The sequence below is a fragment of the Dromaius novaehollandiae genome, chromosome 4, assembly GCF_036370855.1.
Source record: "Dromaius novaehollandiae isolate bDroNov1 chromosome 4, bDroNov1.hap1, whole genome shotgun sequence".
In the NCBI taxonomy this organism is placed as follows: Eukaryota; Metazoa; Chordata; class Aves; order Casuariiformes; family Dromaiidae; genus Dromaius; species Dromaius novaehollandiae.
The window spans coordinates 63,043,821-63,068,672 of NC_088101.1; the positions used below are offsets into that span (position 1 = coordinate 63,043,821).

At 37.9% G+C, this 24,852-nt stretch overlaps 2 protein-coding genes across 15 annotated transcripts in view; both read right to left on the minus strand.

The window, feature by feature from the left end:
• WDR19 (WD repeat domain 19) overlaps positions 1–6,576 on the minus strand; it is a 46,796-nt gene extending 40,220 nt beyond the window's left edge. The window contains exons 1-4 of one of the 3 annotated variants that reach the window (XR_010389086.1): positions 6,458–6,576; positions 4,918–5,009; positions 4,613–4,678; positions 573–698 (exon numbers count right to left, since the gene is read on the minus strand). Coding sequence is in view for 1 of the 3 variants with exons in the window: in XM_064511275.1 (XP_064367345.1) it covers positions 573–698; positions 4,613–4,678; positions 4,918–5,009; positions 6,458–6,463 (290 nt within the window). In the remaining 2 variants the exon portion in view is untranslated. Of the gene's footprint in view, positions 1–572; positions 700–4,612; positions 4,679–4,917; positions 5,010–6,457 lie in introns of those variants that run through there. The other 2 variants (XM_064511275.1, XM_026093716.2) reach the window with 2 other exon arrangements.
• Positions 6,577–7,457: 881 nt separating this feature from the next.
• Positions 7,458–24,852, minus strand: part of KLHL5 (kelch like family member 5) — a 59,805-nt gene continuing 42,410 nt past the window's right edge. For 9 of the 12 annotated variants that reach the window (XM_064511285.1, XM_064511284.1, XM_064511281.1 and 6 more), the window contains 9 exons: positions 24,631–24,843; positions 20,315–20,501; positions 19,509–19,733; positions 19,042–19,204; positions 16,123–16,335; positions 13,635–13,806; positions 11,296–11,437; positions 10,368–10,435; positions 7,458–9,042 (listed from right to left, as the gene is read on the minus strand). In XM_064511285.1, coding sequence (XP_064367355.1) covers positions 8,986–9,042; positions 10,368–10,435; positions 11,296–11,437; positions 13,635–13,806; positions 16,123–16,335; positions 19,042–19,204; positions 19,509–19,733; positions 20,315–20,501; positions 24,631–24,843 — 1,440 coding nt within the window. In that variant the 3' untranslated portion in view covers positions 7,458–8,985. The remainder of the gene's footprint in view (positions 9,043–10,367; positions 10,436–11,295; positions 11,438–13,634; positions 13,807–16,122; positions 16,336–19,041; positions 19,205–19,508; positions 19,734–20,314; positions 20,502–24,630; positions 24,844–24,852) is intronic. The other 3 variants (XM_064511277.1, XM_064511276.1, XM_064511287.1) reach the window with 3 other exon arrangements.

Below are 24,852 nucleotides of genomic sequence, written 5' to 3' on the forward strand. Positions count from 1 at the left end.
ATAGAAAGATGATCTTTGCAGTATATCCCCTATGTTAACAAATTTGACCTTTTAAAGATTAAGATACAAAAAAGCAGTCCTAAAGTTGAGAAGTCCTCATGGAAGACACCAGTGAAGGGAAATGGGACAGAATGGTAACTCATACTTTCCAGTTTTGCATATTTAACTTAGTTGTCTAGTCTTTCCATACACTTAATGGGCAAACAGTAAAGTTCTCTTCATCCTCAAAGTACCCAGGTTGCAGGCATAACTTTCTCCACTATATTGGAAGCCTCAAGTTAGATGATAAGAACACTCTCACACCTTGTGAACGGGCCCATGGTTCAGGTGTCAGTATTCATCCCAGTTTCTAGAGTAACAGATGAAGTAAGTCTTCTCAAATAGCTGCATGACTACATATAGCATTTTATAGGTTAAACACAACATATACTCTACCCACAGACAGAAAACAAAGATTACAACATATAAGTATGATATCCCAATGGCAATTTAACCAAGAAACACAAGCATCAAGAATAGCAGATCATAGTGGTCTAACTCTTCAAATACTTACTTTTAAAAAACTTTCTTACCTCATGCCACTGTCTAGCTGGCTTGTTTTGTTTGTGTTGGCATCCCACAGATAAATGCTACTAGATTTGTCTGTGATTATTGCTAAAGTATCTCCATCCTTATCCCAATCCATAGCAACACAGTTACTGAAGGAAGAAAAGTAGTTTCACTAATAACGTTAAAATATGTTTAAAAGTATACAAGAACCAGAACTGTATACAATTGAAGTCCCTGTCCTTCCTTTTCCCTCCCAAGCAAGCCCATAACAGACTGTAGATTTATATGGAAAACATATTTTACGGTAATCACAATCTTACCCAAATCTCTTCTAAACTGTAGAGGCTGAAAAGAAGGTCATAAAAAGAGGATTGTTACCTAGGTCCTAGAATTTGAAATACTGTTGTCTAGATTTTCAAGAGACACTGAAAAACCCTGAACACTTAAAGATTCTATTTTGTCAGAGACCACTCCGTACTGGGAATATTTCTCTCCTAGCTCCAAAAGCATAATGAACCTGGATAAGAAACCTATGCAGAAGCAAGAAAAACCTCTGCTCACAAATAGTTCCCAGAATGAGCGCAAAAGCAGACATATCCATGAATCTCTAGTGAATAGGAAACAGCATGGTTTACAATATATTTTTACAGCAACATATGCTGTAAAAACCTATGACATATGAGACTATTCTTTCCATTCTAGATACATAAATTGATAGTTTCAGGTTAGAAAAGGTATCTTTTCGAAAGACTTCACTCTCCTTCCTATTCAAATGAAAACCACCAGTTCAAGCAACTATGAAAGTATCCTATGGAAAGGTATGTAATACCTGTAATGGCTGTAAACATTTTCAGTAAGCCTTCAGTTCATGTTTCTCCTATCTTGTCTTTTTAAAACCTTCTTGTTAATACTTAACAGCCAATGGGAGCATCAAGACCAGGAATAAAAAGAACAACAACAAACAAAAGGGGAAAAACTGAGAAGGACAAGAATTAAATAAAACAAATTCTATCAACATAATGGTAGGATGATGCTTATGGCATCAACTATTATGGCACAAGATGTTTGATGTTTTGAACCCCATGCTTATGCAAGAAGAGGTCTAGCAGACATAACACTTAACCAACAAATAAAGAAGCAAAGTTTGGACTGAGTGGGAGATTCTCCATATAAGCACCCTTGTTTCTGCTTAAACTGTGTATCATAGAAATAGAAGTTCATTCTAATAACAGTAAGTGAGAACTTATTATTCAATCATGGCAAAAGGTTGGAAGTAAATAATCAAAAGACTAAACCTCGACTTAACTAGGTAGAGGATTTGCTGGTGGGCCTGAAAATGTCAGTACTATTCACACTACTGTAAGCAGATGACAATTATTTTTATGTGATTTTAGGGCAGGTTGTTATTACACAATTCTTCTCTCCACTTTGCCATGGGAACAGAATGTTTAGAAATAACTATTTTAAAACCAGTTTAGATGTTATATATACCAGGGATCACAGACCTCTGAAGGAAAGAATCACATTTGTATTGGGTAAGCATGGCTATATCATGGGCAGATAGGCTAAGAGTGGGAGAATTGTGAAATTGCAGTTGAGATGTGTAATGACACAAGGCCTAAAACGCAACAGGACTGATTTATGTAAAAATAGGAGGAGAGAGAAATGCAATTAGGCTTATAGCTACAATAACTTTTACCCAAACTGAGGGTCATGGGAGGGTGTAGGTGGGTTTGAAGGGAACAGAGGAAACAAAGGTTTTCTGGCAATCACTTCCTGCCCCTACTCTAGAAGAACTCTACCTGCTTTAGCAACAGCTGATCAGTAGCACAAATTGAAAAAGTTTAATCTTGAAGGACTCCAGAATTGTTGGTCAGGCTTTCAGAAACAACCAATCATCAGTAATCTGTAAGGCTGCAGGAGCTATGACCTTCAAGCTTTGTTCAGGCTGCTCAATCTACAGAGCTAGAGAACAAGCACAGAAGGGAAGCTGGACTGACTGCCAGTTAGCAAGAACAAGTAATATCTTAAATGAACTGCTGTAGCCAGAAAGACTGAGCTTCTGTATAAAAACTTATCACTGAATTAACAGATACAACCCGTTTTATTAGATTAGGACTCAAACTAGCAATGGAGCCAGAAGACCAGCCAGGAGGGACATCACAGGGATACAACTTTACCTTTTAGTGAAGGTGCATGTGTGAGAGCAGTGGGTTAAATCTTTGCATCTTTCACAACACTGGCACAAAAGGGTCATTTCTGATCTTTTGGATCAGAGTCACACAAACAAATGTCCTTTTCTGCCTGCACTAGCTCCTGACCCTGTAGGAACTCCTCTCCCCATCAAGAAAGCCAAGGCGTAAGGTAGTGCTAAGGACTCCTCTTCCCACCATCTGCACCAATCCCCGTAACAGTGGAGGACCCCCAACACAACCTTTTCACAGAATTCACCACTGATTCCACCTGCCTGACAGCTTTCTTCTCTTTTGGCATTTTGCTGGGCAGAACAAGCATATACAATGCGCTCGTTATAATGGACAATACGGCGGAGAATGAGCTGGGCCATGGATGCTACCAGTACGTCAGCTAGGTCAGATGCAGTGTAAGGTAAGTACAGGGAGTATTTTCCCCATCTTTTCACTGACATAGCCAGTGATATAGGCCTTTTCATGAGACCTTCCTTGTGAAGACAGCAGAAACTGACAACCACACACACATTAAGAGGCTCACCTAAACAAAAAGGCTCTGTCAAGATGCAGTGATCAGTAGGATAGAAGCAGGCTTGATAAAAGACAATGAGAATCAGGTCTGTTCGTTCAGTGTAAGGTGGCAAATATCATAAACTCCAAAACTGGAATTCTAGAGGGTTCTTTGGGAACTAGTAATTGTGGCTCAGACCTACCAGTGATATAGGGATACATAAGTGAGATTCTGGAAATGAAGGTTAGACTGCAAAAGAAAGTTATGATTTAAAGCTTTAGTGGAAGATTGTTTTTTTTTTTTTAAACAGGATTTAATGTTTCATATCTTGCATAAAAAGAGAAACCTGAATTTTCAACACGTGGTTGAAATAATGGTATTAAGAAGGACAAGGAATTAACTTTATTGTGTAAAAGAAGCTATCTATGGGAAGAGTATGACCCCTCATAGGTAACACCTTAGCCTTGACTAAGGGTTCCATCCTAACCAAAATGAATCAGGTTGCTTAAAATAAGATTTAAAAAAACCCAGGAGTTTGCATGAATACTTAAGTTACGAGCAGGTAAAACACCAATACAAAATGGAAAGTACATAAATGACACCATTGCTACATCAGGTAGTAATGGTGCCCAAAGAAAGCAGTTTTATAGAGCAAAACAGTGTGAGGACCTGATGTCCCAGAGTATGCACTTCAGGGGGTTTTACTCTGGATGTTGTCTAGCCTTTTTCCTGTGGACTGTCTTTTAGCAGTTGGAGTGCAACTTCCAGTTTAGTTCCACCTGAAAGGAATCCAGTGTGTACACTCTGAGACCACTCTTTATTGTGAATCAAAGCACAATAAATAGGAAAAATAGGGAGATTCACTTCAAAAGCACACACTTGATCTAAACTAAAAATACTAGCGCAGACATTATGCCAGTGACACCAACAAAAGTACTAGCAACAGAAGGATATTCTTCCTCAATAAGGCTATGATGCAAATTAGTAAAAAATGGACAGTAGTGAGAATGTAGTCACTGTGAACATAACGTGGATATATTGTGTATGACCTCATTATGTTTATTCTTAACATCTCATCTTTTTCTAGCTTTTTAATGAACTAGACCAAGTTTAATATTAATAAGGAATGCTTTGCATATGAAGATATATTTTTCTGACTATTCTTGATAGCTTATTATGAATTCACCTTTTGTTTCAGGACTACATCTTGTCTCACATTCCATACATGCTCATAAGCTTGTCTCTTCTAGCTGTATCAACCAGATATAGTATCCCTTCCTACAAACCTCTCACATTGCAGAGGTACCTCATCTGAAGAGTAGTATTTTTAAAGTATACATTTCAAACGAATCTCAGTACCTACCCTGGTAAGTTAATTTCATTTCTCTTCTGACCATGACGATCAAAAATTTTCACAATGCGATCACCTCTAAAAAAGATTAGCATATAGGATAATTCCTTGTCTTCATCTGCAAATAATGAGTTCATAAACCTTTTCCACATTGAACTTTTATATCACAGTAAGGCAGCTCAAGAATTTAATACATTTACATTGATAGAGAATTGATAAATATTTTGCATTGTTTTAGATCTGTTTAACAATGTTTCCCCCCCTACTCTCAAGGATTTGTATGGATATATATACACAATAGATATTTGTGACCTTACCCTGTCACAGCGAGGAAATTTCCCAAAGTTTTCTGCCAAGCAAACTGCACAGGGGAACCGGACCAAGCTTTTTCTAATAGCGTGAATACTTGCTGGGGGACAAAAAGGAGGGAAATTATACATTTTTAAATTGTAAGCATACAACAATATTACATTTACTTAACACACATTAACAACTATCAGTTCTGTGGAGAAAAAAAAGTTCTAGGTGATAATAATGCACTAAAGTACCAAAATTCTTTTGGTTTGTGCTGGAAAAATTGAAGTTTCTGGTGCTGAGTGCTTGCATTGAGAATATCACAGCTGTCATTTTTTCCTCTTATAGTCACATATAGTGGATCTGAGACATTGCAGGAGACTCTCCCCTTCATGTCCAAAGACCACAATGTTTAGCCCGCTAAGTTCCATGGAAAAATTTGAGACCAAGAGACATCCTTAGGGCACAAAACAAAAACACAAAAGGCAATGAAACAGAGGTCAAGATCTCTTCTTCTAAAGGTATGTAACTATTCTGTCCTCTCTCAACCGTAGGGTCTTAACTCAGGACCCCAAAGCAACTCGACTTTGAAAGAAGATTCTGACTTGTGACTAAGAAAGTTTCTTAACTCTATCTTCCTTTCACACCACCTAGATAGATTTTTCTATGAATAAGGGGTGGGATAAATCCTGCAACTTTGCTTCACAGTGTAGTCTCACATCTTCCCCCCCTCCCACATCACTGGACAAACACGAAATCCCTGGATAGCCTACTCAGCCTTTGACAAGGAGAAAGTTCCCCATCGCCTCTATCGGGCACACATAAGCTCGGCCGATCTTCGCGTTCAGTTCGCATTTCACTTACACGAAGTATACCGGAGTTAACGAGCGCTGCGCTTCACAAACACAAACAACATCCAGCAGTGGCGTTTGATTTTGAATCAGCTTTAATAAAACACTTCATAAATCAGTGATGAAACGCCATGGGAGCGCAGGCAAGCCCCAGCCCCTCCTGATCTCCCAGCACAGCCACGAGGCGAGCGCGCGGGGACGCAGCGCCCCGCCAGTCCGAGCGGGGACCTCCCGACCCCCGCCGCCCGCAGAGGCCGCCGTGCCCTAGAGCACAGCGACGCAGGGCGCGGCTGCTGGCGGAGGCAGCAAACCCGGCCGCCGCGCGTAACGGCCTCGGCCGGCCCAGCGGCTCGGGCAACCGCCGCGGCCGGCGGCGGAGACCCCGTGCCCGGGAGGCAGCGGCCGTGCGGGCGGGGCGGCCCCGCTTCTCCCGGTGGAGGCAGCGCTGCCGCGGCCCGGCCTCCCGCCAGCCGGAGGTCGCCAGGCGCGGTGGGCACGGGCCGGGCTTTTTCCGCCGCGCCGCCCTCCTCTTCCCTCCCCTCCCCTCCCCTCCCCAGGCGGCAGCCGCCGCCGCCGCCACCAGGCCCCGCTCGACGGCCCGACCCGCCGCAGGGACACAACGCTCCGCTGCACCCCCGCAGGCCCGTCCGCCACCCGCGGGCCGAGGCGCCGGCGCTGCGCCCCCTCCGCACCGGCGGCCGGGGAAACTCACCTTCATCGCGCCCACCGCTCGCTAGGCAGCGCCGCGCCCGCGCATGCGCCGCGCCCCTTCGCTCCCCCGCCGCAAGCTGCGCGCCGCACCCCGCCCGCGCGCGGCGTCGCTGTCACCCCGGAGACGGAGGGGCGGGGCGGAGGAAGGCCAGAGCCAACCACCGAGGGCGGGCGGGGCGCTGCCCCGATCCCATTGGAAGGCTGCCCTCGCGCCCCGCCCTGGGCGGCGAGGCGGCGGCCGCGTGCGCGTGCTCCGCCCTCCCTCCTCCGTGGGCGGCTGCTGCCCCGCTGCTCTCTACGTCACGACGCGCGTCTCGCGGCCGCGGCGACGGGGAAGGCGCGCCTGGGCGGGGCGGCCGCTCGGTGCCCCGGTAGGGGAAGCCGCGCGCTGGCGGGGCAGTGCCCCCACGCGTGGAAATGGTGCATTAACATACTGCGTTAAAGGAAAGCTTAAACCAGCTGCATTCTGTTAAACTACAACGTGGATGCGCTGTCCAACCCCAAGTTTGATTGAGAACATAAACTGAAACTGTGCAAGAGCCACTGTCGTGGTTTGCCACAGTTGTACATGCTAGATGAAAACTTTAGCTGGTCTGTGTTTTTTAAAGGGTTTGTAGTACATTCTGTAATAGCTAAAAAAAAAAAAAAAAAAAAAGAGCACAGTTCCAGCACTCCAGTAGGGCAGCACAGTGCAGAGGAAGAGGAAATTACGTACGCAGAGGTTTGGCATTTTGCTGCAAACACAAGTTATTCTAAAATAGGATTATGCTAATAGAGTACTTGAGAGAAGTAGGAGTCTCCTATGGCATAATAAAATCATCATATACATTATGGTGAGGAATACAGCATTATATAGTATGTATAAGTATGCAAAGAGATATTTTTTGTAAAAACGTAAGTTCAAAAAGATGAACTGTAAAAATAAAAATTCCTAATTAAATCCTTTAAATTGCTAATGCATGTACACAGCATTAATTCTGTAAGCTATAGAAAAAAGGAACTAAACCATCAAAAATGTATTTAACTGTATTCAATTTCAAACAGTGCAGATTTCATCGCAAAGTTTTACTGCTCGGTAATTTCTTTTAAAACAATAAATAGTTCACTGAGAGCATAAACACACAAATTTTAAAATTACAAATGTACAAAGGCTTTGGGTATCAGACACTTCAAACTTACTTTTCAAAAACACTCAGAGAGCTCACATCTTCAAAGTCTCCATTACAAAGAAACATACTGTGTTACCTACTGTTTTGAAAACATCAGAAACAAGGCACAGAAAAGCAAATACAAAAAGACTTTTGGAGAACATTTGGAACGTTCAAGCAATTCTGTGTAACATAGCATAGCAGTCAAAAAAGGCAAATTATAAACTATCTGAAAAAAATTAAATAACTGTTAAATAACGTAACTAATCTGATTTAATCCTGTGAGGCACACTTACTCTCCTACAAGATGCTGAACATGCTTCGATGGTGGTAGTTAAGCACCTTGTAGGACTGGGCCCCTTACACTTTGAAGTAACAATTATTTCATTTCATCATATAAAATTATACTTTTAAAATTAGTGCAAAGCCTCATGTAAAATGTAATTAAAGAGTATCAAAGTAGACCCTTAGCGTAGGTGTAATGGAATGTTTACAAAATTCCAAAGTGCTCCTATTAAACTTCCATAGGTCAACTTCTGGTCACACTTTAGAATTCCTTCAACTTAAAACTTATGCTTTCTTAAAAATAACAAAGTAAATACAAGAATCAGATTAAGTAGAGAAAAAGGTATGATGTTCTGCATCTTATGTAAAACCTTTAAAAATACAAAAAGTACACTGGATGCCAAAAAGTTTCTGCAGAAGTTATTAAACAGCAGATTACTGTTAGTGTAATAAGACAATATTTAAAATAAGGCTTTGGTTAAATAAAAAGTTTACTAAACTAGGAATGCTAAAAAAGTGCAAAAGAGTCACCAGATACACACCTTCATTTCCAGGGTGAGCATTACACTCGCCATTTACAATGGTTTGCATTGGTTTGTCAGCCTGCATTGCAATAGCTCAGATACCTACAGCAAAACATGTTTATTAAAGGCAAAATAAATATATGGGTTCCAATCCTGTAACTTGTTTCACCCAAATCAGTGGAACTATATCCATTAATAGCATCACTCCTGTGCATGTTTGAGGGATCAATGCCCTAAGCCTGTAACACTCGATTATTTTAGAACAGAGTGCACTCATTTTCTTCGTATTTCCTAAACAGAACTCCTCTGCTGGCAACTAGCTGGTCACAGCTGATTTGCTTACAAATAGAATTCTTGTAACATATGGGTAACAAAGATGATTTTTTTTTTTAAAACAGGTGCTCCATATTGGTCTATAAGAACAACATGTATATGCCAGCTAAGACCAAACATTTCACTCTGTGGTGGATTCCTGCATCTCATGTTTATTGGTGCAATGTTTGTTTGCTTGAGGTAAGAAAGAAATCAGCTGAGTCTACAGAGGAGAATGTCACCTTCACAGAGAAAATAATTCAAAGTTTTACAGTCACAACACATGCTCCAGCTCTTCCTAAGCACAATGGTGCAACCTGCAAGCAAAAAAAAAAAAAAAAAAAAAAAAAAAAGTAAGATAAGTGTAGTCCGCTTTAAGTATTTTTTTTCTAAAATTGACCATGGTTAACAATTGTAATAATAGTTGTACAGCTGCAGTAAAGTAAAGCTGCAATATCATCCACATATTCTGTAAGTTGACTTAAAAAATTAAATTGAGACAAAATTTGGTATAAAAACCCTCAAGAAAAGAAGAGGTATTTTATGATAGGTTAAACTCCTTGAAATCAACAGCAAAACACAAGAATATGAAACAAATCTTATTATTGATTTCAACTACTTGGTATTACAGGAAAAAGAATCCTTTCTTGTGAATTACTTATCAAACTGGATAACTGACCTAGACAGTCTGACAACTGATCAGCAAAACTGTTTCTTTTTCTCTCAACCAGGGAATCCCAAACATGACAGGGACTTTGAGACAAAGACTGTTAGGTGGGTGGTGAACTTACATTGGGACAACACATCTTGAAGGAGAGCTTACAGGTAAATAACTTACCTTTCTCCTTCCATATGCACATCCACACATAATGTATAAATACAGGCACTGGCCCACACTGCTGGAAAATAACTTCTGGGGCCCTAACAAAATAAAGGCTGAAAAGCAGTCCTTTCAAAGGCAGTAGTCTGAAGCTTCAGCAAGAGCATAATGCTTCAACAGAGTGTTGCTTGTGCGGATCCCAGCTACGGTGGATCCCTATGCCACAGGGAACCTACTGCTGTTGCTTGAGCTCTAGTGGAATGAGCTCTAATTTTTACAAGAGATTCCCTTCTTGGCTGTGTCAAAGCACGTTTTCAGACAGTCGATTATCCACTGAAAAATTCTCAACGGTTAAATAGGTAAGCCTTGGACCATTCAGCAGTTGACATAAAAAAGGCCCAGAGACCTTCTAAAGAGCCTTGTGCTGCCAACGTAACAAGGCATGGCATGCCTGCATCCAGAGAATGCAAGAGATTAGTACTGGAGCTACGTGGCTTAGGGAGTGCAGATGGAGGGGCACATATACCTTTCCTGACTTAAGTGAAATTTTGACAACCTCTCAAGTAAAATCTTTGTACAGATTTTAAACCCAATCTTAAAAAAAATCTAAGAAGGATCAGCCAAAGTCTGAACTGCATTATTCTCCTTGCAGAAAATCACTGTGACCAGAAATGCTATTTTTATTGACAGTGAAGAAAATAAATGTGTTACCACTGGTTCAAATGGCTTTCCCATTAAAGATTATATCAGATTTAGATCTCATTGTGGGAAAGGAAGACAGACAGAAAAAAACCCCAATAATTTAACCTTTCAAAAACCTACTGGCAATACACTGGGAATGCAGCAAATCCTTGAAGTATAGGCATGCAGGATCAAGACAGCAGCAAGGTCTACCATGAGTGAAATAGAAACAAAAATAAAACAGAGTTCTTTACATCCAACCAAACGCCCCAAATTACTGTCAAACATAAGATGGGATGACATGATTTAGCTGTCTTCCATGCCACACAAAGATAACTGTTTCTCTGCCTGAGTTTTTCTATTATATAGGGTTTTTTGTTTTTGTTTTTCTTTTTTACTGTTAATAAGAATGTTTCTAACAGGAAAAAAAAAATCAACTGTGTTGGCACTCCAAGACTCACTCAACATACAAGGCACAGGATTAAGAGAAGTGAAATTCAGATGCCAAAGACTACCTCAGCATATTGAAAAAAAAGATTAGGCAATAGCAGAAAAGCGGTTGCATTTCTTGAATAAGAAAGTACTCTTACTAAAACTGCATGGGCCAAACTGGGGACGGAAAACCATCAGCAGTATTTTACTTGGCTAACCTTGAGAACTACCCTGAGAGGAGGAGAACTGAAGGAAACATGTATCAACCCTCCTGGTCATGGATCAACTATGCATTCAATTCAACCCTGGGAACAAAGCAGTTCTGGGGCAGAACTGTGAATACTACTAGTTGTTTGCTAAGGAAAAGAAGTCTTGGGATGGCCTCAGTCATCTGTAACTGTTGCCAAAACCTGGTTGCAAACCCCACATTTATGATCTAGTAACCGGAAATTTTAAGATGACGAAGTCTGTCTTGTAGAATTCTTAACACCACCAGAAGGTAAACTGCTGCCAAATGAATCTAATAGCCTAAGTGTTCAGTCCAGCATGACTACTTTAAATAGTTGAAAATACCTCACAAAATGCTGTGTTTTGGTACAGAACATTACAGTGGTATTGCTGATCTACATGTACTGACCTGCAACACATGGTAGGAGCGTACAAGCATATCTAAACTCTCTCTGAATCTTTGCGTATTTTGTGCACATTGCACACACAGTCCTTAACACCTGAAGTCTCAGACCAGTGAAACGTGCTTCCCAGCAGAAAAGTGAGATTTCCTAGATGAAGTGGAGAAATTTAAGATACTGTTTAGGATCTGCCACTAACACACAATGGAAGCACAATTTGTGACAGACAGTGCCACATTCATTGAATAATCAGTGGGAATACTGACCACTCAAACCCGTGTTTGCCAAACTTCATGTTCTAAGTCTTCATTCATTCTCAGAGATATCAAGCTGCCTTATGATACAAGAAAGCTAAGAGCAGCCTTACTGTGATAGCAGGACTCCAAGCCTGTTGTGAGATTTATTGAGGATAATAGCAGTCCTATCAAAGAAAGGCTCCAGTTGCTATCAAGCCCAGTTCCGAGTCTTCTAGTTTCCAGCAGTGAGTGGAAACATGGTACTATTTTCATATATTTACTTTGTAAACAAACAAACCTAGAATGTTTGGAGGGGAGGCTGACAGAATATACCTCCCATTAAAGCAGACTGCTTTTTATGAGTCAGTCATCCAACTACGGAAAAACCATTTAAGAAGCATGAAACTAGAGTCAGACTCTTTGGGAAGACCATTGCTGGGATAGAGAAACTGAAGAGGATAACTCTGAAATCTCACAGTGATCTTGACCTACTGTGAAGCCAAGACAATTCTAATAGGAAGATCTGTCAAGGCTGTTGAAGTATGGATATAGCAGGTCTTGAAACTCTAATAAATCTTCTGCTAGAGTACCTAAATTAACAATACTAATATCACCATTTTCACTTCAATATTTGATAAAATCTTGTTTAGAGTTCTTAAAATCAGAATCATTTCCCCTAGCCTCTATTCTTTCATTGTAACGGGAAGTTACTTTTGATGAGACCCTTTTCCACTGAGATTCTCTTGGACTTGAGAAGGCAGTTTCTAAAACTTCTGCCCTAAAATTTCACTGCCATCTCCTGAATTCTGTGTAGATGAAGTGGTGGCAGATTGCTCAGTTAACAAGAGAAAGGAATGTACACAGACACTTCCAAATCCCTTTAGTAAGGGTCCAGAACTGGCCCATGTACCGGGATTGGGGATTCAGTGAAATACGAAAGGTCAAGGCTAAGGATCCAGGGTTACAGGGGGTCACCACCTATACAGCATGTGAGGTTCCTTTAGAAGTAATAGTGAGGAACACTACTTGTCCTCCTAATTGAAGAAAATGTCATTGGTTATTACTATCAGTACTGCTGCTGAAGGCCCCAAGCTCTGATGAACCTTTCTGGATGCCTTACTGTGCTTTTAAGATCTTGTAGCAGTATGAAGTGGGGGGAAATGGAGAGCTTAGTTTTCTGTGTTACAAAGATTTTGATAGCGTGCAGTTCAGGAAACAAACTTATTCTTTTTGAATTAGCAATTTTGGGCTATTATTGGGATAGTAGATTCACAAGGTCAGAATTCAGTTGCCTTAATAATGGTGTCTAATGCTAGGTCATCTAGTTCTAGATGACCTAGGACATCCATCCTGGCCTGCAGCTACCACTGCAAAAGGGCCTAGGTCCCCCATAGATCCTGTGTTGTATCTGCCACCATTCTATGGATGTCTCAGATATTTTAGGGTATCTCAAATGCCAAAAGATACCAAAGGACAGCCTGCCCAGGCTGTGCTTACATGAGCTGCTCCCACAGACAGGCACATTCCTGGAGCTATAAAAAAGTAAAAGTAATGAAGTTATGAATTGATAGTAATGATTTCTGATCATAAATTGAAGATCATTTTTTAGCTAGGTGAAAAGACTTCCTGAAAGTTGGACACACTATTCACAGAATGTCAGGAAGGGATTGTTTATTAAGAAGTGACCAAAATCTTGAAGAAATTGATAAACTTGCTGAGACACACACTGGAGCTAAAACTAATCTCCATTTATCTTCAGAATAGGAACTCATGTAAACAGAACCCTCTATGATAATTTGGGAAACATGTCTATAAGTTCTGTTAACAGTATATACACAAAATTGTCAAAGTGATATATACTATTGTCAAAGAAACAATGACAGTTTATTAGGATTTAAAAACTGTCTATTGAAGGTGAGTCATCTTGAGATGGTAGATTAAATTAAATCTGGAGAAGTGTTTAAAGAAAAAAAAAGAAGGAAAAGATTAACAACAGACTAACAGGAAAGTGCTTCTTAGCGGAGGAATATTTGTCTTCTCTTTGTACAGAGAGGCACACTTGAAATAACAGCAAAATAAATAACAGCGTATGGTTTGATCAGAAACTATACCTGTGTCCACTCATTGGTCTGGGGATCATAGGACTCCACTGTATTAAGGTATGTTTGCCCATCATATCCTCCAACAGCATACAACTTGTCACCAAGAAGACATACTCCCACTGCATCTCTGCTAATGCTCATAGAGGCCACAGCAGTCCACATATCTGTTTTTGGATCATACCTAAAAGATAATTTTTATTATACTTTATTATACTTTATTATACTTTATTATACTTATTAAACTGATGCCAAAATTCAATGGAAAAAGTACTGGACTTTCTAAAGGTAGTAGACAACAGGTACTATTAGGAGGGCACGGATTTTGGATCTTAACTGAAAATGATTTTTTTCCCCGAATATTCTCTTTTAAAGTGTTTATTTAGTCATCTGGTAACACAGTATTAGCTACATATTTACTTTGTGCTGCTTTCCATATAGTAATATATTCATGTGCAAGCACATGCTCTTACTGCATGTCTTACTGCATGGTTAAACACACCACTCCAGAAACAGTTCTGCTGCTAGACTATAGCTGGGGCAAGTGCTTCCTTTTTAAAGAGATAACTATTAAATATTAAAGTATAAGCTGCTAGAGTGTGGTACTAAAGAGGATCACTGATCAAGGAAGATTGCCATTTTCCAAAAACAGCCCTCTCAAAACCCAGTTTAAGTTTGAGAAAATTCTGGGAGAAAGGCAAAACTCTAAAGACAATTTATAGTACTTCTTGAATCATAATTTCCTATCATCAGAATTATCAGGACAGTAGACAACAGATGGCTTAGTGAAAAAAATTTAAATGCGATTCTAGAATGTATCAATATTTTTTATAAGTCAAACTAAGAATTAAATGGGAGGGTCCATGCTGTTCTTGTGTTAAGGAATTTATTTTAACCTGATTGAAAGAAATGGTGTTAAGATAACAGACTACAGCAGTACTGATACAATCATAGGGTTCTGAAGAACTATACAAACAACATATTTTTTTGACTAAGAGATCTTCCAAAAATCATACTTGTAGAAACAAGTTTGGAGAATACAGGTCTTAATTTCTTTGCATGAAATGCATGGATGCAATGAGCTCTAATGATTTGATCTTTAGTTCTCCATTCAAAGTACTATAGAAATGCATGTTCTATGCAAACATAATTCTAACAGAAATACTGCCTGAAGCACATGCTGCAAATAGAAGTATAATGTAGTGAAAGAGGGCAATTCATGAGCTACTGAATTTATTTTTCAATTTAAATTACTTTATAAATCATTCATAAACCAATACAGTGGTATCGCTCTAAAAAAGCAACTGTGTCATTACAAAATATCGTGGTGAACAAATATTCAGAAGCTTCATGTGGCTTTATGAAGCTGCCTTTTTTTTTTTTTGAAGTAACTGTTTCCATGAAGTTGAGGATTCCACATTTTGATTTTACTGTACAGAGGGAAGACATAATGCACTAGACTATTCCAATTTACTGAACTCATGTAATGCATAACTGTTTTCAGAGAATATTGATGAATATTTCAGAGAATACATGGACTTTTCCTGTTGCTTTCTCTTCCATTACTGATTGTATTCTGAAAATTTAATATCAGCTGAGATATAGCTTCCTAACTGGAAGCCTTTCTGGGGTCTTATTAATGTACCTTTCGTATTTTAAGTGCTATGGGCCATATTATATATTTGGGGTCTGTTAGGACATTCAAAGTTTGAAAACAACACCTCTGTGTTTTTTTGCTAGAGGGCAAATAAGATCTCCTCACCTAAAAAGATTTAGTAAATGGAGAAGTTGGTGACAAAGAATCACTGGTAAGTGGTGGGAGACAACAGGAAAGAAGTGGAGAATTCCACCTTCTTGGGGGTGGGGGGAAAGGAGAATTAAAGCATATTTCAGAAATACTTGAAATGATGGCAAAGAATTAATGAGGTGCATTATGAAGTATTTACTGACATTTTTACTTGTTTTATGGTTCACATGTGATTCTGTCATTTGTAATGCATTCCGTAATAACTTTATATAAACACATAGCAATTTCAGAATAATTAAATTACACATGAGTTTCCCAGTCATCAGGGTATACAGGAAAGGATATGATATGTAAGGGTCCACAAAGTTTGATCATTAACTTATTTAAAAGTTATAATATGAACTGATAATGAAACTTGTGAAAGAACTTCTGTTCCACGTGTAAAGACCTTCAGTTCCACATTCTTCTCAATAATTAATTAGCATTTATTCAATGAGATTTTGAGAAAACAAAATGATTTTTCTAGATGAAGTGCATTAGAAAGAATTTTCTTTTTAATTGCTTTGTTCTGGCAACAGTATGGATCATATTATGACTATACAGGATGTTTTTATATATAGGTTTACTCTGCTCACACCAAAAATAATACAGCTATTTTAATAGATTTTCTACTTAACAGCTCTTTCTGTAAATCACTCTACATGCTAGCCTTATTAGAATTACTAGCAGGATCCTTCTTCATCAGGATATTACCTTTCTACACAGTCTGAGAGCCTGGATGTTAAGTTTGATGCCGGGGCATCATGTCCACCTATTGAATACAAGAACCCATTCCAGGTAGTTACACCTACACCGCCTCTTCTTTTTGACATTTGAGCACAGAGGGTCCATTTGTTTGTATGAGGATCAAAACATTCTACTGACTTAAGACAAGAACTTCCATCTCGACCACCAACGGCATAAAGTCTACAAAGTTAAAAAAAAAAAAAAAAAAGAAAAAGAAAAGAAAAAGTATTAATATTACAAATATTGCCTGTCCACCGAAACATTACTTTGGAATAAAATGTGCAGGAACTTTTTTTGTACAGGACATAAGTTTCAAGTCATGTATGAAGGATATGTTTGTTAAAAAGGAGTTTGGAAGCAGACTTTCAATAGAACTTTCAATAGAACTTTCAATAGAACTTTCAATAGAACTTTCAATAGAACTTTCAATAGAACTTTCAATAGAACTTTCAATAGAACTTTCAATAGAACTTTCAATAGAACTTTCAATAGAACTTTCAATAGAACTTTCAATAGAACTTTCAATAGAACTTTCAATAGAACTTTCAATAGAACTTTCAATAGAACTTTCAATAGAACTTTCAATAGAACTTTCAATAGAACTTTCAATAGAACTTTCAATAGAACTTTCAATAGAACTTTCAATAGAACTTTCAATAGAACTTTCAATAGAACTTTCAATAGAACTTTCAATAGAACTTTCTGTTCCTAAAACTCAGACAGAAGATAAGATTTTGCTCCAGGCTTTTCCTATTGTCACAATTAAAACAGAATAAGAATAATTTATTGATTTTTAATTGATTATAACACCATTTATGTTCCAACTTGTCCACATAGCTAAGATTTTCAAAATTACCTAAGTGACTTGACAATCCAAGGCCCGTTTCTAGTGGGGTCATAGCGACAAATTCAGTAATGGATTTATGCATGTAAAATTCTGTCCTATGTCAATGTTGGTATGTAAGTATTTTTATGGATTTGAGCTTCAGTTTATAAATGGTAGCTCTAGATAATTCCCTCACATCCACTAGGTGGCCTAGTTTGCTCAGTTCTAGCATACAAAGGTTTCTGGCATTTTGTAATAACAAAGAATTTCAATTTTTTGTAAAATAAGGGTAGAAGAAAGACTGGAATTAGTAGCATTGCATCACTTGGGAATCTTTAAAAATAATCAGATAAGTGAATGTGATCAATTCTGGGCATTTATTTTTATGTTTATGAGCACTGTACACTTAGAAGCAGAAATACTGCATGCCCAGCACTTATTTTGAAAGGTAATGCAGAAAGCACTTTAAAAAAAGAAAGCAACACATCAGAAGTCAAGTCTAGTTTGAGAGATGACCTGAAATATCATTAATGAATTCCCTTCAGAACCTGAGGCAGATTATAGTATATATTATAGTTAAATAATCAAATATGCATTAGATACTGTATACGATGACAGTGTGAACATCTGGTAACAGTTACTACAGAGCACTATTCAAGATGTCCTCAGTTTGGGAAATACTCTTTTTTTGTTTGTTTGTTTTTAAAATGTAGTGACCAAACTTGAATGCAAACCTGTTGTAAATATGGGTGACCTAGTAGCTCTCAGTAATAATTTTAATACTCTCTTAAAAAAAAAATAGACACTTTTATGGAAGTATCCATGTTTAAGAACACAACTTGTTTAAGGTAAGGAATGTACTGAAGTATCTTGAAAAATTGTGTTGCAGTTCCAGAAAGTTTATGACTAAAAATCAATTCTTTATACAACACAGCATTTAAATGAACCCCTCAGCCCCCTAAAACATGACAGATTTTTGATCACTTATGCAGTGATTGAGCATTCAGGATGTGCAGAAGGATATATTCATTTCTGTATACGGAGATTTTGAGCAAATCATCTCAAAGATATCAAGTTAAAGACATACCATTACTAAAAAGTGCAGAAGTTACTAGTCCCACAGTTACAATGCAGTGACTTCGCATGCGTTTTCAGAGAAGTACTCAAGCGTTTTAGCTATAGCCATCTAGTGTTGCTGCCTATGTTAAGAGTCCAGGCTATCCTCTATAATAATAGAGAAATGTGAGGCTCTAATTCTGGTGATTTGTATCACACCTGGGACTCCCTACCAATTATTATATATAATTATATATAATTATATATATATAGGACCTAACCGAGGCATCTGAGACTGTAGTTCCACAGCAGCCAAAGCTATTCTGCTTGCTGGTTGTTCATGTTCTTCACCCAGGTCAGCATTCCCACTCATTCCTGCACTTGCTCCAGATCTCACAGGACCCTTTGTAGAAGCATTTAAAAACAAAAACAAAAGAACCTCAAGCTTTTTGCTAGCTTACAATATCCGAACAGCTCAAGGGAGGTTTGGCAAATGCCACAGAGGATACATAAGCAGGAAGTGGAAACTTGTGGTCAAGAGCATGATAGTATTTAGATTAGGTTTGGCTGCCAAAACACTAGTTAGATTCTTGGAGTCAGATAGTGTAAATATTCTGCCACAGCTACAATAATACTAATAGTTTAGATAAATGGACTACAAGGCTGGTGGAAAACTAGATGGACTGCTGGTCTCAAAATACTCTGATCAGCAGTACAAAATCCAGCTGGCAGCTGGTTCCTAGCAGTGTTCCTCCTAGGCTGACACCGGGGCTGATACTGTTTAATGTCTTCAATAACTCCCTGAAGAGATGGCTTCTTGTAAGTAAGTGATACCAAGGGGCGCTATGATGCTGTGGGGAGGCTTGCTTGGCCCAATATGGTATCTCTTCTGTAAATAGACTATGCTCTCAACATACATCTGTCAAGAGAAATACAGTCATTTAGGATGTTTCTCTAATTCCATTAAAATAATGAAAAAGAAAATGGAAGTTGCCTTCACATACTTTCCATTTAATATTGCTACCCCAACAGTGCTCCTTGGAGTTGACATGCTAGCTACAAAGTTCCACTGACGAGCTTGTGGATCCCATCTTTCTACTGTGTTCAGGTAGCTCCAGCCATCATGTCCTCCTACAGCATACATGGGACCTTCCAATACAGCTACTCCTTTAACAAAAAGAAAAGAAAGATAGATGGGCCTGGGGGGGGTGGGGGGGGCAGGGGAGAATCACATTCTCCTACCCACAGCCCAGCATGCACTTAAAAAAAAAAAAAAAAAAAAAAAATTCCTTTTAGCAGCCAATGCTAGATATAGTCTGGGGGGGGGGGGGGGGAGGAAGCGTTCAACAGGTCAACATTAAGACAAAGTTAATCTTTTCCCTAAAATTTAATTTTTAAATGTTTTTTAACCAATCTGAAAATAGCTAACCTTTTAAAAATAAGTATTCAACCTTTACAGAGCTCTACATACCAAGACCATGACGATGTGTGGACATAGGTGGCATTACACTCCAAGTTTTTGTTCTAGGGTTGTAGCACTCCACAGTATTCAGTGTTTTCAGTCCATCTCTGCCACCAACAACATACAATTTATCATCTAACACTGCAACTCCAAACTGTAATCTGCGTCCATTCATGTTTGCAACAGGGGTCCACATGTTGGTACGAAGTTCATACTTTTCAATGCTTGTAGCTCCTGATTGATAACACATGTAAGTTATAAAAAAAAGTTTGCTCCGAATTACCGGGATAGTTTTTATTTTAGCAATATGCTGATCCCACAAGAGCTTCAGCATGTTCTTAATTCTTTGTATATGAATACCAGATTTCTTCTAACTACTATTACATTTACAGTATGAAGCTTCTATAAAAAAAAATTCGGAGTGGCTCTGACAGAACTCTTCAAAAATTAGTCAAAAAGCATTTTTTGTTTTTATACATGCACACACCATCTTTGTGTTTTCTGTCATTTTCTTCCCTTTCCATATTACTTCCCAATCACATAAATAAAGATTAGTTTTCATTCAATTCAACATTTCACTACTCAGAAACCAGATACTCCCTTGATTTCAAAATCAGTAACACAAGCTTCCATAGTGCTTACAATATTATCAGTGCTACCTATTTTTTAACCTAATAAACAGTGTACATTTTTGAAGTTTCATGCTTGATACTGTAGAATCTTTCAATTTTATAATTGGCATGCTAGATTAACATTTATCAAGCATTTCTTTAAAAAAAAAAATCTTATCAACTAATTGTTATATAAACCAATACCTTTTGTTGCATCCATTCCTCCAACTGCAAACAACACTCCCACTGTAGATTTTCTAGGTTTGGTGCGAGGACTTTGTAACATAGGTCGTCTCTCTGGCAACAAATGGTACTTCATTGCTTCCATAATGAGTTTTTGACATTCGATGTCATCCCTAAAGAGTGCATTATTTTCCATATCTGCCAGAAACTGGAAAAAGAAGGAAAAGAAAATTAAAGAAGCTGAATTGCTATGAACCAGAAGAAGAATAAAAATAAAATCACAAGAAAACATTTTATCCAGAAATGTATATTGTCTAATTTAAAAACATATATATTTCAAAAAAAAGTCATATGAATAAGTGTAAAGACAAACTAGTAATAAACAAAATGAACAAAACACATTTTAAGATAGACCATTACATACAAAAAATAAAGGTGTGGGGGGGAGGCCATCATTTTAATGGACAATTTACACTTAATATTCCGAAGGAAGAAAACAAAATCTCCTAAGGTTCAAGTACCATTGCAAGTATGTTTAAAAAAAAAAACGAACAACCCAACTCCAGATATATAACTCAGTTTAACCTGGCTGATTCCAGAAACACCCTAAACCAGTGGTATATAAAAGACACTTCAAGATCAGGCTGGAGATTTTAATACAGATTCCATTCTTGACTCTGTCACTGACCCACAGTATGATATCGATTATTACATACCTTTGTGACATATTTTAAGATCATAAATGCTAGCAAATTTGAACAAGTGTTAAAATTTTAAATTGACTTAAATAAAATACAAGCTGAATAAAGACCACTATTAACACTTTTTAAATGAAAAAATTCTGGAGGCTTTTGTATTCCATATTTGTCAGATTATAGGAAAAACACTAGGTTAAGTGTCCCAACCGTAATTATTAGAAAGACTAGATGTCTGGGTTTTTTTTTTTTTTTTTTTTGAGCTGCAAGACATTTAGTATGGCCTAACAGAAAAAAAAGCAAGCAAAGCCTGGAATGTCCCAGAATGGGACTTTGAGAGTTAAAAGAACAAACAGGAACAGGCAAATGCCTCATACTTGCCATTGCAACATTCAAGCGCATTGTAAGTATCGTCTGCCAACTGGTAACAGGTACAAAAATGCTGTGAGATCAGGCATCAGGAGTACTGAAGAAACTTACAATGAAATAGCTGCACTACTATGGCGTGTATAGCTCTGGCTTAAAACTGCCTTAGGTCTAAAAGGTGGCAAATATAACATCCATGTTTCCAGAAGAGATGCAGATAATTACATACTTATGCTAAGCCTGACATCTCTGTATCAGGCAAATCAATAGAAACTATGACAGAGAACAGAATTAACAGATACACAGAGAATTCCAAAATACTTTCAACAAAATCCCTCAGTAAAGACTTTCAAGGAAACTCAGCCTGGTTTTTTCAGTATTTCTCTAATTGGCTAATGTTTTGATTCTATTTAAAATACCAAATTAAAATGTTCTCATGTACATTACCAGTAGGAACTTAATTTGCATTCACTGCTTTCAGTACTTCCCATTAGTTTTTCTCTTAACACAAAACACCACTTACTGCTTTTATCATTTCATAGTGCCACTTCATGATTATAAAATAGTAAACTAAAAGCAATATTTCAACGGTCAGCATGCAATGCCATAAACTTGCACACAGCTTTAAGAATCAGTGAATTACTACTGTCCTAAACTGGACTTTGTCATAGCTGCTATGTTATTGGGGGGGGAGGGGAAGGGGGGAGATATGATTACTATATCAAATTTTATAAGCCTTACTGATGCTGATTGCTTCTGGACCAAAAGTTAAGAATATTTACAACAGTAAGGACTTCTACACATTCAGGATTCAAAATTTCAGGAGCATGCACTGAAAATTGAAGCTTATAAAAAAACATGATCAAATCAGACTTCCAATTTATTTTTCTTACAGAAAACTCATATTAAATATTTGGGGGACTAAGACTCTAAAGCAACACTATGTGCATATGTATGAGTTTTGTAATACCAAAGCACTATCGACCTTTTTTCTAATCCCCCCTCCCAACCTGTAGAGAAGTTTTCTGATAGCACAGGGTCTCAATCTATGAAATTAATACACCTTGGTTAAAAAGAAATGCAGTCTAATATGGTTTTGGCACCCAAAAAACCTGCATGCTCTCGAAACTACACCTACTGCATTACAATTTCCTGTGAATATTCTTCACTTAAAGAACTTTGAATGGATTAAATAAATGAATCCTCATTTTTCAGGTTTCATTATTTATGGTGCTAAAAACATTTATAAGTGAGCACTTACAAATGACGTGTTAGCATGAAGTTCTAGTCATTGGAAACCTGATGAAGAGCAAAAGTAGAAGCAGACGTAAATACTACGAGTTTCTGACTAAAATGAAACTGAATCCATCTTGTAACTTAGGAATTGCTTAATCATCCTTTTTATTTATTTATCAGAGACGAAATACTTGCCATCTTACAGATTAAGAAGCAGACAAATAGTCATCTTAAGCCTTTGTAATAGCAACAAGAGTCTACCAGAGGTTTAGGAGACTTCTTGCATTAAAAAGAAGAGATGAATTATTATTACATAAAACACAAAATGCTGTGTGCAAAGACATGCACAAAAAGAAAACTTATAAAACCAGTGATTCATTACAAATTTTTTGCCTCCAGCATTAGTTTCACAGTATTTCCCAAAGTTTTTTTTTGAAGTGTGTTAATCTAATATTCCTTACATATCTCCTTACAACATTGATTTCAGCAAGCTGTTCAATTTTCTGACTTCATGTCTTTCAAATGGCTTTGACCCTTCAACCATAAAATTGGAAACCTTTTCATTATACTGTGTTTGCTGTCACATTGCCTAATGTCACGTGGTCATGAAAGAAAACATAACTCTGAAAACATGTTGAGACTGTTTTGGGCACTTCAACTCAATTACTAATTGGTGCATTATTAAAATCACAGCTTTAACACTTTCATTTGTTAAAGAAAGTAATAAAAAGATAAAAAGGAAAATACGAAACTAGAAATGCAAGCATATATTTGGAGAAGACATACAAAATTAAAGTTAAAATAAGTGAAATATGACACTGCTTTTCTGTTTCATTCTGGTATTTTCCTAATCAGTTACTGAACGGGCTAATTTAATTGCATTACGTACTTCTTGGGTAAAATCTGTTCTTTCAGTTTCTAAAATGTTTCAATTACAGTCAATTAAGACAAAAGGAATAATAAAGTGGTTACAGACTTTTATACTTAATTATCAGTTAATTAAATGCTGAGCAAAACACCCATTTCCTCCAGGTCAACTGACTTAGACTATACTGTATTTCTAGAAGAAGCGAGTTCCAAAACCAGGGTCACAACAGAGAAAATCCTGCCATTGCATATAAAAACTAATACTAAAATGCTTGCTGGTGAACCTTCTAGTCAGTAAGAGGATACTGGATTAGAGGCAATGAATGGAATGTTGCATGTGTCATTCATCACTACGAATGCAGGAAACTCCAGTTTTGCTGTTAATGAAGTCTACTTACTATTCAGGTTTCATAAAAAGTCTATTTGTGTCATTTACTAGAGGTAATTCTTACTTTACAAACTGAAAACTGTAACTCAAAGTCCTTTGACTTTTATATAAAGTGTTAAATATTACTAATGAAGGTCCAGCAAGAAAAGCTAGCACAAGGAAATCAAGCTTAGTTTACATGCATGCTATCATATAACGAATACAATGTTACGCATGACTACCAAGAGTAGCCATTCCTACAAGACTGGGAAAACTGTCATTCACGACTATTATTCAAACGCAAACCGAGCTCAGGTCTTCTTCCACAACATGTGGAAATGCCCAGGAAGGGAAAAACTACTGATCAGGAAGTAAAAAAAAGTATCTGAAGATGATTTACCAAGAGTTATGTAAGGAAAAAAAAATCACTCAAAATAATTTCTTCAAACTGTATTTACTAAATCTCAAAGACAGCTGTAAACTAGATTAAGGAAATCTAGCATTTAAAATAAACTGTGCAAATTCCAGAAAGGTGAAATTTAAAAAGGACGCACCTTTTGGAGACAAACATATCCTTGATAAGTGTTTTTTTAGGCAATGGAAGGAAGTTTTCCTAGCAGCTCCACCCCTTCTTGTGTCCTGACTGATCTCAAATCTCACAGACTCTAGAAGCTCTTGCGATTTGTCACTGTCTGTGTATAGATACAGGAGGCATACCCACGATAACCATGGTATAAACTATATAGATACAGGAGGCATACCCACGATAACCATGGTATAAACTATAAAGGAACAGAACAATCTACCTGTGGAGCAAGCAGAGGCAGTCTAATGTAAGCCAGGAGTTTACTGAGATCTTTCCTTCTCTGTTCCAAATCATGTCGAACCCATGTAAGAAGTGCATTCAGTATAGTTTCTTCATTAGGAATATTCATATCATCACTTGCTAAAAGCTTTGCAATTTCAGTGGCTGGCAATAATAGAAATTCTTGGTTTCTAATTACTTCCATGAAATTTTCCTGAAAAAG